The 13,513-nt window shown below is 37.2% G+C and overlaps 1 protein-coding gene across 1 annotated transcript in view; it reads left to right on the top strand.

Annotated features, from left to right (window-relative positions):
• The window catches only part of AP3B1 (adaptor related protein complex 3 subunit beta 1), a 180,623-nt gene that overhangs the window by 119,506 nt on the left and 47,604 nt on the right, over nucleotides 1-13,513 (top strand). Inside the window, exon 22 of the mRNA XM_084881262.1 lies at nucleotides 3,172-3,278. Coding sequence (XP_084737388.1) covers nucleotides 3,172-3,278 — 107 coding nt within the window. The remainder of the gene's footprint in view (nucleotides 1-3,171; nucleotides 3,279-13,513) is intronic.

Here is a 13,513-nt window from a genome sequence, read left to right as displayed (position 1 = left end):
TTTTTCCCCCCAATTCCCCATGGCACTTGCTTAACTGTACAGAGGTTTTCAACATATGTCTAAGGAAGCCTGGGGATTTGTAGCAGTGCCTCAGGCACAGCAAAGGAGTGCAAACGAGAAAGCAAGGGCTCCATTTCTCCTTCACCCAATTCCACCCTGCATTTTCTAGTGTATATATTGAGATTTTATTTAAGACTAGAGGCCCAGTGGACGAATTTGTGCATGAGTGGGATTCCTCAGCCTGGCCAGCAGTTGGGGTCAATCGGGCTGACCGGTTGGGGAGAAGGACTGTGGGAGGTTGGCTGTGGGAGTGCACTGACCACCAGGGGGCAGCTCCTTTACTGAGCGTCTGCCCCCTGGTGGTCAGTGTGCATCATAGCTACCTACTGGTGATCCAGTAGTCAGGTCATCCAGTCATAATGGTTGCTTAGGCTTTTATGTATATAGATTTCCTTTGAAATGTTTCTTCTTTTAGCAATATCATTTATGCATTGTATTATTTTTTTTTTACATCAAGCATGTGTATCTTTTTTTATTAATTAGGTGAGTTCCCTTTAGTGTACAAGATAAATCCAGCCCTCTTAGCTTTCCAATTTTCTACCTTTTTCAGGAAAATTGGAAAGCTAAGAGGGCTGGATTTATCTTGTACACTAAAGGGAACTATTAGGGACCATATCTTGAACCATAATTTGTACGTTGTCTCTCCCTCGCTCTCATTCAAGAAATATTTGCTAAGTTTATGAATTAATATTTGTTCTAATTTATGGGATATTGTGAGACTAAAATGAAAAAATGATACTTTGAAAAATGTCAAATTAAGTAAATATTACTTTATAGTATTATTTTGGAGTGAAAATTTGAAGGAAGCTAAAACTTTTTTCAAGTTTCCATTTATTTCACTTCGTAAACAGTTGAGCAGTTACTTAGTACTTATTTCTACTAGTACTAATACAGACTAGTAGAAATAAAAACATATAAAGACAAATTTGTATTACGAGAGAAATATGGTTGTAGAAGTATGTCCATGCATTTCTGTATAACAAGGAAGGCACATATAAGCTATGTTTAGGTGAGTCAGATTGTACTTTCCCTCTAAGTGGTATCTTAATGGGTAGAAGTTTTAAAGTGAGCAAGGCAGAGAAGAACCTTTTAGGCAAAGGGAATAAAAAATAAGAGGCTCAAAGACATGAAATAAGATTTTGGGAAATATTCAGTAGCAGCTGATAAATTTGGAGGTAAGCTAGAGCTTTCCAATATAGTGGCCACTGGCCATACATAGCTACTAAAATTTAAATTGATTAAAAATAAAAATGCAGTTCTTTAGTCATTATAGCAATGTTTCAAGAGTGCCTTCGCGTGTTTGCCTCTGGTCATCACATTGGACAGCTCAGCTACAAAACATTTCCATCATCACAGAAAGTCCTATTGGATAATGCTGAGCTAGATCATAGAGCACCTTATGCACTTAATTAAAGATTTTGACTTTTGCAGGCAATTGTGAGCTTTTCAAGAGTCTTAAGGAGGGAAATAACATGATCAGCTTTACATTTTTAAAATATCTTTAAACTTTCAGATATCTGATCTCTAGTACATAGGAGTCCTAGAATAAACATTTTTTATTTATTACATAGCTTTTTTTTTTTTAAAGAAACCAGTCCAAGTTTTATTTATAAAATTAATCAAAACAGCAAAAATAGATTTACAGAGCCATCCTATCTAATAAAAGAGTAATATGCAAATTGGCCATCACTCCAACACACAAGATGGCTGCCCCCATGTGGTCAAAGGTGGCTGCCCCTATGTGAACATAAGATGGATGCCAAAAGATGGCCTGCAGAAGAGGGCAATTGTGGGAGATCATGCCAGCAGGGGAGGGTACTTGGGAGGGACCAGGATGGCAGAGGAGGGCAGTTGGGGGAGACCAGGCCTGCAAGGGAGGATAGTTGTGGGTGGACCCAGGTCTGCAGGGGAGGGCAGTTGGGGGGGGACCAGGCCTGCAGGGGAGGCACAGTTAGGTGCATTTGGGTTGGCAAGGAATCGGGCCTAAATGAGCAGTCGGACATCCCTCAAGGGGTCCCAGATTGAAGAGGGTGCAGGCTGGGTGAGGGACACCCTCCCACCCCATGTGTGAATTTCATGAACAGGGTCTCTAGTATGTCAATAACAAACCAGGAAGGGAAGAAATAAAAAAGTTTCAAAGGAATATGCATCAGGCTAAAACTACAGCTAAGCTGTGATTGCACCACAGGTTATACTTATTCCTGCATTTTCTCAGTAAGTTCTTCCTTATATTTGCTTTTCTCTTTTTTAACTTGTCGAGGTTTGGCTTTGTGTTCCAGAATTTTTTTTCTGATCTTTGTCCAGTTTTAGCCAGTGATAACCACCTTCCTGGGGTGAATGCCCACGTGGACAGCTGTGCTTTTAGCCATCTCACGCTGCACCCGCTCAATGTAGCTGGCATATTTCTTCCTGTACACCTGCCAATTTGTTGACCTTTGTAGTGTCCTTGACCACCTGGACCTCGTGGTCTTTGCGAATGGGCACGGAGCAGATGCTGTACTTCTGCCGCAGCTCCTTGGAGAGCGGGGAAGCTGGATCTTGCAGCTTTGAAGTGGTGTTTGTGGTTTTTGCTGCGGACTTCATGGTGACCGTCTGGCGCTGAAAGTGCTCCTTAGCTAGCACATAGCTTTTGCTGACAAAGTATGATTAGAAGGGAATTAGATAATCTGTGCCCTGTAATTATTACAGTGGAGAATAAAGTAGAGAAAGACTTCTAACTCAACTGGAGAACTCTCTTGAAAGCTATTATTCTTTATATTAGTCTGAAAAAAATGTTTCTTTTTTAATGTTTAATTCATTTTTTTCTTTTAGTGAAGTTGCTGGATGATAAATGTTAGTGATAATGTTATGTGATAAAAATTTTCAAAAACTATTACTCAAGATATTTATATCCTTATTTTGTTATAGGATTTGCCATGATGTTTCGAAAGCTAAGACTAATAATTGCCATGACTTGTTAATAACTTGACTACATCAAGATGTTAAATAGCATTGACATAAATTTATTAATCAATGTAATTTAATTAGATTTACTAACAAAATAAAAATGTTGCTTTTAATAATATGAATTAAATTTTCATGCACATTTGCTAATTTGGCCTTTTCTTCCAGTTAACCCGGTATCTGTTCCAATTGCACGTCCCACTCCAGCTCTTTCTCCAAGCTTGATAGCCGATCTTGAAGGTTTAAATTTGTCAACTTCTTCATCAATCATCAACGTAAGTAATTTTCAAAATACATTAACTCGGTTTTTAAATGATGCCATTGCATCGTTTTTATTAAAATGCAAAGAATAGAAGTACATTCTTAGTCTTGAACAATTCCTCCTCTAACACATGCATTTTTTATTTGACCTTTTTCATTCTGTATTTTTTAATTTGCTCTACTCAAACCATTGTCATCTCAATTTACTTCTGCAAGTTACCTACATTTAATTATGTGTACATTTTTCTCTGGCACTGTTCTCCATCTGTAATATATAAGGTTTCTTGGCCACTTTGAATTAGTTTATATACATAAATTTCTACCATAAAGACTTAATGTCTACATTAACAGATTTTTATTCTCATAATTATTCTGTTTCTACTATGCTGTGTTTTGTGTGTGTGTGTGTGTGTGTGTGTGTGTGTTTACCTTAGGCTATTAAAATTATGGGATTGTTTTCATTTGAAAATTCAATATTGTGTTTCTCTCTGTTGTATCATTATGCATTTACTTAATGCTTGGTGTCTAAATTCTTTAGTGTCACTTATGGGGTGTGATTGGAAGAGAGGCCAGAGTCTTGCCTATCTCAAAATAATGCCTCCTTCATCGGCCTGTCATAGAATCTGAATCACTTTTTATTTTTATTTTTTAGTTGATTTTAGGGAGAGAAATAGCGATTTGTTGTCCCATTCATTCATGCATTCATTGATTGATTTTTGTATATGCCTTGACCAGAGATTGAACCCACAACCATAGCATATTGGGATGATCCTATAACCAACTGAGTTACCAACTGAGTCAATCCAGGGAGAGAAAGAACAAGAACTTTTTCTGTGTTAGCATATTAGATCACTAACCTTTCACCCTAAATCAAGCATGCTGCCAAGATATATAATCTACTTGACCTTCTGTTAATTTGTGTCAGAAATCTGACAAACTAGGAGATAGAACAGTGAGTTCTGATGGGGCACAGGTAGTTTGAATAGATCTGGTGCATCACTGGTTCCAGGGCTGGCAGGGGTGCGTAATTGGTGACCTGAGCTGCCCTGGAGCATAGAGCTGCTCTGCTGGAGTGGGAGAGAGGATGCCCAGTTCTTGCAGATTATTGCTATAAATTCCCCCTTTGACACAAGTGTGATTGCAAGGTCGACGCAAGTGTGATTGCAAGGTCATGAAATACTCAGAAGAGCTACATGCATTTCTGTTTAACTTTGGTCAGTTCACTTAGAAAGTATAGGTGAAAACTATTAAGCTTATAATGTTGTTTTTAAGCTGTAGAGTGCAGTTATCTTCTAACCACTCAGAAATGAACAAGAACCGTATTTGAGATTTTAGTTTGCTTTTTTTTCTAAAATGAAAATGAAGATTAAAAGTGATGGGGTGGGGGGAAGCTGTGAAAATAAGCAGATAAGTCTTTTAAATATTTAAGTAACAAATATTTATTGAGTATTTGTGGTAGGCTGCAAAGAGAAAGTGGTAATAAAAAATAAAAATAAAAACCTAGCATGAAGCAGTTAGTCCTTGAGGGGAAAAGAGGCCCCTAAAAACTTGGGAGGTAGTAAATTAGTGGATAACCTCTTGGGTTGATATCAGATAACCAGGGTGCAAATTCCTTCTTGGCCATTTACTAGTTATGTTATTTGGGGCAAATTGGTAGGTAACTTTTCTGTACCTCAGTTTCCTATGGAGATAATATCTAACTCATAGGATTGTTGTGAGATCAATGAGATAATAAATGTAAAGCTGTTAGAACAGTGACTTGCACATTGCCATCGCTCAGTCAATATTAACTAATATTTTCACAAGTGATGTGATAATGGACCCTGAGTAGACTCTCACACTTTATTAGCTATAATAAGAATGCAGTTGTGATTAGAAAAGTTACAGTAAATTTTAATTCATCACAAAGTAATTGAAGGATTCACCCTTTTAAAAGAAGGAAAATATGTATTGGAATGATCTTTTCAAAGGAAAAGAAAAGCACTCTATACAAAGAGTGTGCACAAACGAACTCCCAGTGGTACATCTGGGGAAGCAGGATCATAACATTCATCCCCACAAGCTAACAGAATGACCAAATGGCAGTAATAAGGATGGCAACCAGAAATCCACCAGTACCATAAATAAGGAAAGGGGTAGATCTTTAAACAAAGAAAAAGTAGAAGTTTTAAAAGGTTTATTTATGTAGAAATAAATTGAATAGTCTGACACAGAATGGCTCCTAATCTTACCTCCAGCCCTCAAAACAGTATTTTAAAAAGAACATGACGCAACAAATTGTGAGTTTTCTCATTGTGCGTACAAATTTAGAAAGACATGGACTAAAGTCATCAGAGGAAAACTCAAAGAAAAACCCTTAAAAATGATAGCCCTCATAGAATGGTGTGGGTCCTCAACAATTAAATACAGGAGCCTTTTGGATCCTGAAATGAACTTCATAGATGAGAGTAGATCCATAATTTCAAAATCAACATGTTGCCCTAATTGAATAGAAAGAAGAAATAATTTATAATAAAGTAATAGTTAACCTCTTGATCATGACTGTACTGGAAATGTAATGAAGTAGTAAAATGATGCTGGCACTCATATGTACTAGTAGATCTACCATGAACATGGCAGCTATAAATGCAGACTGGTGTGTTGTACTAGCAACTCAAATGCTACGGGTTATAATGTTGCCATTAATAACAAACATTTCAAAACAAAGTTATAACCTCATGAATGTCTCACACTTGAAAGTTGTGAGAAACATGGTATATAATCTTCATTGTGTCCTGTTTCATTGCAGGGCATCTATCATCCCTGGCCTTCTCCCCTTTAAGCTACTTGCATCCCTTACTGTCACTTCCGTCAGTCATGCCAACTGCAAACACTCAAAACAGTATATGATATAGCAGTTAAAAGTACAGACTCTTAAGCCCAACTGATTGCATTCAAATAACAGCTCTGGCACATTACAAAATGTGCAACCTTGGGCAAATTGATTTACTTCTTGGTGCCTCAGATTATTTCATCTGTAATATTAAACACTAAGTATTTTCTTTATCTTTTGTTATTACATTATTATTACAGATTTGTAAAGGAAGTGTGCAGGAAGGTTCATTAAGAAAAGTGATCATTATAGAATATAGAGGTAATATATTGAGGAATTAATTCCAAGAACATCCCATGAAAGAAAAACCATAGTTGCAAAAAGAGGAGCTCTGTTAGATACCACCTGCTGCTTGTAGTTAGACTAATTCCATGTGAAGCACACAGTCCTTCAGACTGGTTAAGTCAGTCCAAGACTACTAAGGCCACCTGGAAGTTTAGGGGTTTCCTAAAACTACCCTCAAATTTAATAATTCACTAGAACAACTCAGAGAACTCAGGAAAGCAAGATACTTGGGATCACAGTTTTATTATAGCAATAGGATACTAATTAGAACCAGCCAAAGGAAGAGATAGATACTGGTGATTCAGGATGAGTTCTAAATTCAAAGCTTCTGCATTACCATCCTGGCATTGAAGTATTGCCAACTAGGGAAGCTTACTAAGCTTCCAGAGTCTTTATTGCGTAGACGAGATTGAATTACTGCAACATGGTTGAACTCAGTCTCCAGCCCTCCCCTCCCGGTCAGGCTGGTTATCAGTGACCAAAGCCCCAGTCCTTTAATCATATGATTGGTGTTTCTGATGTAGCCATTCCCATTCTGAGTTAATAGCTTAGCATAAGCTATCTAGAGACCCACCATGAATCACCGCGTGGGCATAAACTACCAGCAAGGTATGGTCCCCAGGGGCCCACCATGAATTATAAAGACACTGCTATCATTGGGGAAATTCCAAGAGTTTAGAGGTTACCTCTCAAGCGCTAAAGCAAAGTCCAGACCTCTCTTTAAGTGAAACCAAATTCCTTACTACATGTATGCCAATTAAGTGTTTTATTTAACAAGTATTTGTTCAGGCCAGAATATGAGGCAGGTGCCAGACATATAGTAGTGAATAAGATTGGCTAGGTTCCTGCCCTCAGGAGTTTATAGCCAAGTGGGAACATAAAAAAGAAATGCCTCAAGGCAATAAGTATAATAAGTACTTTCATTTGTGACATAGTTTTTCCCATTTGGGAATTTCTGTGGCTGTAAGTTGTCCTTATTTGTTGTTATTTCTCTGATTGCGTACAAAAATACTATTACTTTATATTGGCTAATCTCCATAGTCCCACCTATTTCCCCTCTATACTATTATAACTTAACTTTTGACATTTAGGAGAGTGTAAAATTTAGAAATCTGAACTACTTTCCTCACTTATAAGAAGCAGAAGGATAATTGTCACAGTCCTTGCTATCCACTGTCTGCTTTCCTTGAATTGTCTCTGTGGAGCATCACTTCGTCACCAATGAAGGAGTAAAGGCTCTCAATGGCAGGGTGGAGTCAGCAGCAGCAACAGCATTAAACTAAGGTCTCTGCAGGTTGTTAAGGGTAACCAGCCTGGAATTTCCCATGACCAACAAAAAGATAGCATTTAGTTTATCAGTATGACCAAGAAGCCTGTAATTTAATTAAGATGTCCTACCCCCTCAAGGATTTACAAGCTGAAGGGTAAGAAAAGGAAAACCCGCAAGTAATAAACTTGAATTTGAGCAGGCAGAGTGAGGCAAAGAAAAGGTATTTTCTATACCTTTTACAAACCAAATATTAGCATCTTTAGTTCTGTCAGGTTCCTTATCTGGGGAATATAGAAAAAGCGGCTAGGGCCGGGTGGCTCGGTTGGAGCATCGTCCCTCACACAAAAGGTGCAGGAAGGTTCCTTTAAAAAAGTGATCATTATAGAATATAGAGGTAATATATTGAGGAATTAATTCCAAGAACATCCCATGAAAGAAAAACCATAGTTGCAAAAAGAGGAGCCCAACTAGAGAAGCCTAGTCAGGGCACATACCTAAGTTGTAGGACCGATCCCTGGTCAGGGTATGTACGGGAGGTTGTTTCCCTCTCACATCAATGTTTCTCTCTCCCTCTCTCTCTCAAATCAATGAACATATCCTCGGGTGGGGATTAAAAATAGACTTAAGTTTTAAAAAATGGCTAGCAACTAGGCTTAGAGCTTTTGTTATTGACAATTAATTGAGATTGCAATTAATTGAAATTACAACTGTCCATGATTAGGGATGAGGTCCTGACCCCATTTGAGTTATCCGCAATTAATTGCAACATAAAGAGTATCTATCAGACATGCTTTCAGTATTTGGGATTATTAGAATGATTGTGTATCATAATGATGACAGTTGTAATTGAAGCTGATTTCTGATTCTCTGAAGTGGATTTTTGTCTTAAGTCAATCTCTCTCTCTCTCTCTCATTTGTACTGGGCTAGGGCATTTTAGTATGATTTTCCAGGCTGCTTGTCTTGTGCTGCCAGAGTGTCAGCTTTCTTCTAGTTTGTCTTCAAGACAGATTGCTTTGCAGGAAGTCTTTGAATATAAGCATTTACTAGGTCGTGTGCCAGATGTTTCTTAAATATGTGATCCCATTTCTAAAACAAGATAATACATCTGTGATATTTTTCTAATAAGGTAAAACAACTACCTTTTTTTAAAAAAATTTGTATTTTACCCTGTACTTTGCAAATGTAAGATATATTCAACCCTTGGGTTAAGAGACAAGTCTAGTTAAAATCCTGAGTTTAGAGGAGAAAGAAATTATAAGTCAAAATTAAAAATAATTTTGTCATTTCAAATTTGGAAAAAATCCTTTATTTGTTCTGATGAGAATGTCAGGAGTCATGGAACTGTGGTAAAAATAATGAAAAATCACTGGCCTGGGTCTGCTTAAATTGAAAACAGTTTTTAATTAAAATTTGACAGTATTTTGTTCTTCCATTGCGAAGCTATGTCCCATATTTCTCTATTTAATTCTCTTCTGGGTATGAGTAGCTTTAATTTTTAAATTAAACTTTAAGGTGTGCCATACTATTGCTTTGACTCTATTTCTACACTATTCCAGAGTCTCAGAGTTAGTAACAGCACTATATTTGCTTCCTTCCCTAGATTATAAAAAGGAGCTACTTTTTAAAAGGAGACTGTAATTCATTTTTAGTTGCAGGGGTGTTATTGCAAAGTATTTTTCATTTGGCTTAAGCAAATATATGCCAATCTAACAATCTTAAGTCCTGACTGGTGTATAATACTCATAATGCTTTGTTGACATTATAATGAAATTCTCCACCAGGAAGAATCCACTTTATGATATGCTAATTATAATTAGTAATGAGCTAGTAATTTTTACTGTAAAAAAAAAAAAAGTCAGTCACCAAAACAAAGAAAATATGTATATAAATTTGCAAGAATTTTAAGGATTAAAAAAGAGATGATAAAGAAAGCTTTGGACATTCTTTCTACTTTGTGGTAGTAGTTCCTTTTGCTGTGGGTTCACTGTTTTCAGAGCTTAGTTCATGGAATATCTACCTACTTCTTTTCTAAGAGTATGGTTTTTAACTTTTGTTTATTATAATTAAATGTACTATAATAAGAAATAATAAGAGGTTTTAAAAATATCACTTGTTTAGAAAAGATTTAATCTTTTATGGCAATTTTATTTTACTTATGCAAAGTTAATTTGCATAAGTAAAATAAAAACTAATGCTTTTTAAGCCTTACAATATCATAGATTATTATGCACTGGCCAATCACATGTTATTATTTAATCCCACATCAAGTTAACTTTTGTTACCTTTGTTCTTCTTTTTATAAAGCTTGCCAAAAATTTTCTGAACATATGGCAGGGCATAGTATGGAAATTAGGTATTATTTTAATAGTATTAAATCTTTGCCATCAGAAATCTGACCTAAACATGGAAAATATTATTGTGATACTTACACTTACTCTTCAAAGGAAAAGAAAATGAATTTAACTATAGGGCAAGCACATGCCCAACTAACACTGATAAACTAATTTATTACTAGAGAGAAGATAGCATGGAGTAAAAATAGATAAGTAAAGTATATGACCCTAATAGCAAAGAGAAGTAAAAGCCACTTATCTTAGAATATATCAGACACACTATTATTCAAATCATTCAGGAATATAATTACAGATGGTTTTTATAGCCCTAGCAATAAGGGTTATTTCTTCAAACTTGCAGTTGTTTCACATTATTGAATATATAAATATCTCCTCCATATGTTAAATACTGAAGAGCTCCCTTACACTTATGCTAAAAACAAAACAAAATTTTAGTAAGTTCTGCTTTAAAATGCATAATTTAGATTAAGAGAGATATAACCAAATGTAATATGTGCATCTTGTTTGAATCCTGATTCAAGCAAACCAGCTCTGAAAAAAACATGTATTTTATAGTCAGGGAAATGTGAACATTGACTGTATTTTACATGAACTTAAAGGGAATTTGTTTCTTTCAGGTGTGATAATAGAAAGTTTTCTTTAAAAGTCTTTATTAGAAACACAAACCAAAGTGTTTACTGATAAAAGTATATTATAGCTACAATTTGCTTTTAAATAATTCAGAAGTGGAGTAAAGGTTGGATTAAACAAAATTGGACAGATGATACTTTTTGAAACTTAGTGATGAATACACTTGTTCATTGTATTAGTTTTTCTGTTTTTGTGGATATTTGAAAGTTTTCATAAAATACTTGAAGTACATAATTTTAGAAACTTGTTTATTTCATATTCTCAGTGAGGCTTTGACATCAAGGTTTATAGAATATGTGACCTACCAAAATTATCTTATAAATTTAAGCTGGTACACCAAAATTTGAGTTCTGTTCAGATTGTTATCTGTGAAATTAGAAGACTGAAGATGGTTTCTAAGAATCTTTCCAAATCTAAATTTCTAGACGTTTATGGGATATTAAGTGGAAATACTTTAGCAAATATCATGAGCATAAAAGAAGTATTCATTAGAAGTATGAAAGAAGTAATAAAACTTGGACTCTGAGTCTCTGTAAGATAGGGCAGGGCCTTTTTATTGGCCTTTCTGTTCCCAGTGCTTGATACATAATGGGTGCTCATCATAAGTATGCAAAATGAATGGAATTAATCTTTTCCCATTTTCCAGCTTTATCATTAGAGACCATCCCCACTGGTGTCAGTTTAAAGGGCTGTATTGTTAATGTTAGTTTATTACATCACTGAGAGAATTCTTATCAAGTACATATCTAAAAAGTTGTAGTGCTCCTTACATGTTTCTTTTATTACTTATTTAAGATAGTAAAATGGAGAATAAGTTATTTCTTTAAGTTGTTTGATCAAATGTATCTTAATAACCATTCTTTGTATTTCTTAAATGCTCTCTTAATTCGGCTGAACATACAGCCTGATAAACTGAGAAACTAAAGATATTTTTTTAATATATTTCTGTCAATAGAGCAGATCTCCTGAAAATTTAAAGCACATCTTTCTAAGGTAACATTTACCTCCTTACATCTTTAGCAGCTATCAGACATGACATGGGACATATTCATTAACCCTAAAAATTTTCATCAGAATCATGTACTGAAAGGGGGCAGCCCCGGCTAGACAAGAGGCTCATTTCAATTTTAACGGATATAATTAAAGGTTAATTCACTGAGTCAGGATTAATGAGGAAAGTATAAATGATAGGCAAGCAGCTGCCTTTATAATACAAGATTAGAACAATACAATTACAATAAGAATTAGAAAAAATCAACTTCTAAAAAAGATCCATTAATGAACAAATTAAATTGTGATTTCTAAACATGAATATATAAGATAATACTTCTTAAGGAATCTTTAAATTGATGTATAATTTAGCATATGTTCTCAAATGTAGAAATGATGCTTAACATTAAAAACTTTCATTATTAGAAGTTGCCTAAAATATACATACACACACACACACACACACACACACACACACACACACACACACTCTTACATACTAGAGGCCCGGTGCATGAAATTCGTGCACAGGTGTGTGTATCCCTCAGCCCAGCCTTAACCCTCTCCAATCTGGACCCCTTGAGGAATGTCCCTCTCACAATCCAGGACTGATGTCTCCCAACTGCTCGCCTGCCTGCCTTCCTGATTGCCCCTTACTGCTTCTGCCTGTCAGCCTGATCACCCGCTAACCACTCCCCTGCCAGTCTGCTCGATGCTTAACAGCTCCTCTGCCAGCCTGTTTGTCCCTAACTGCCCTCTCCTGCAGGCCTGGTCCCACACCGCCCCCCCCCCCCCCCCAACTGCTCTCTTCTACAGACCTGACCTGTGTCACCCCCAACTGCCCTTTCCTTGCAGTCCTGGTCAATCCCAACTTCCTTCTTCTGCCGGCCTGGTCATCCCTAACTGCCCTGCAGGCTTGATCACCCTCAACTGCCTTCCCTTGCAGGCCTGGTCCCTCTCAACAGCCCTACCCTGCAGGCTTGATTGCCTCCAACTGCCCTCCCTTGCAGGCCTGGCTCCTCCCAACTGCCCTCCCCTGCTGGCCTGATCGCCCACAACTGCCCTCCCCTGCTGGCTATCTTTTGGCAGGCATCTTGTGTCCACAGGGGGCAGTCATCTTTGACCACATAGGGGTAGCCATCTTGTGTGTTGGAGTGATGGTCAATTTGCATATTATTCTTTTATTAGATAGTATAGAGGCCTGGTGCACGGGTGGGGGCTGGCTGGTTTGCCCTGAAGGGTGTCCCAGATCAGGGAGGAGGTTCCCTTAGGGCGTGGGGAGGCATGGCTGAGGGGCCTTTGGTAGTTTACAGGCTGGCCATGCCCCCGGGCAACCCAAGTGGAGGCCTTGGTATCTGGGATTTATTATTTTCTATAATTGAAACTTTGTAGCCTTGAGTGGAGCCAAACCTCCTGCTCACTCTGTGGCCGCAGCCATTTTTGTTGGGATTTATTTATCTTCTATAATTGAAACTTTATAGCCTTAAGCGGAGGCCAAGGCAGGCCAGGGTTGCAGAAGCTTGGCTTTTTCCATCACTGGGGGCAACTCAAGCCTACTGCTCTCTCCAGCTCTGTAGCTTCCGCCATTTTTGTTGGGATTTATTTATCTTCTATAATTGAAACTTTATAGCCTTAAGTGGAGACCTGGGTGGGCCAGGGCAGGTGGAAAGCTTGGCTTCTTCCATTGCCGGGAAAACACAAGCTTCCTGCTCTCTTCGTGACCACAGCCATCATGGTTGGGTTAATTTGCATTCTTGTTCCTGATTGGCTGGTGGGTGTGGCTTGTAGCTATAGCGGAGGTACAGTCAATTTGCATATTACTCTTTTATTAGATAGGTTATATATAT

This window comes from Pipistrellus hanaki, assembly GCF_964339955.1.
Source record: "Pipistrellus hanaki genome assembly, chromosome: 4".
NCBI classification, from domain to species: Eukaryota; Metazoa; Chordata; class Mammalia; order Chiroptera; family Vespertilionidae; genus Pipistrellus; species Pipistrellus hanaki.
Note: the sequence above shows the minus strand (reverse complement) of the source record. Positions and strands in the feature narration are given on the sequence as shown.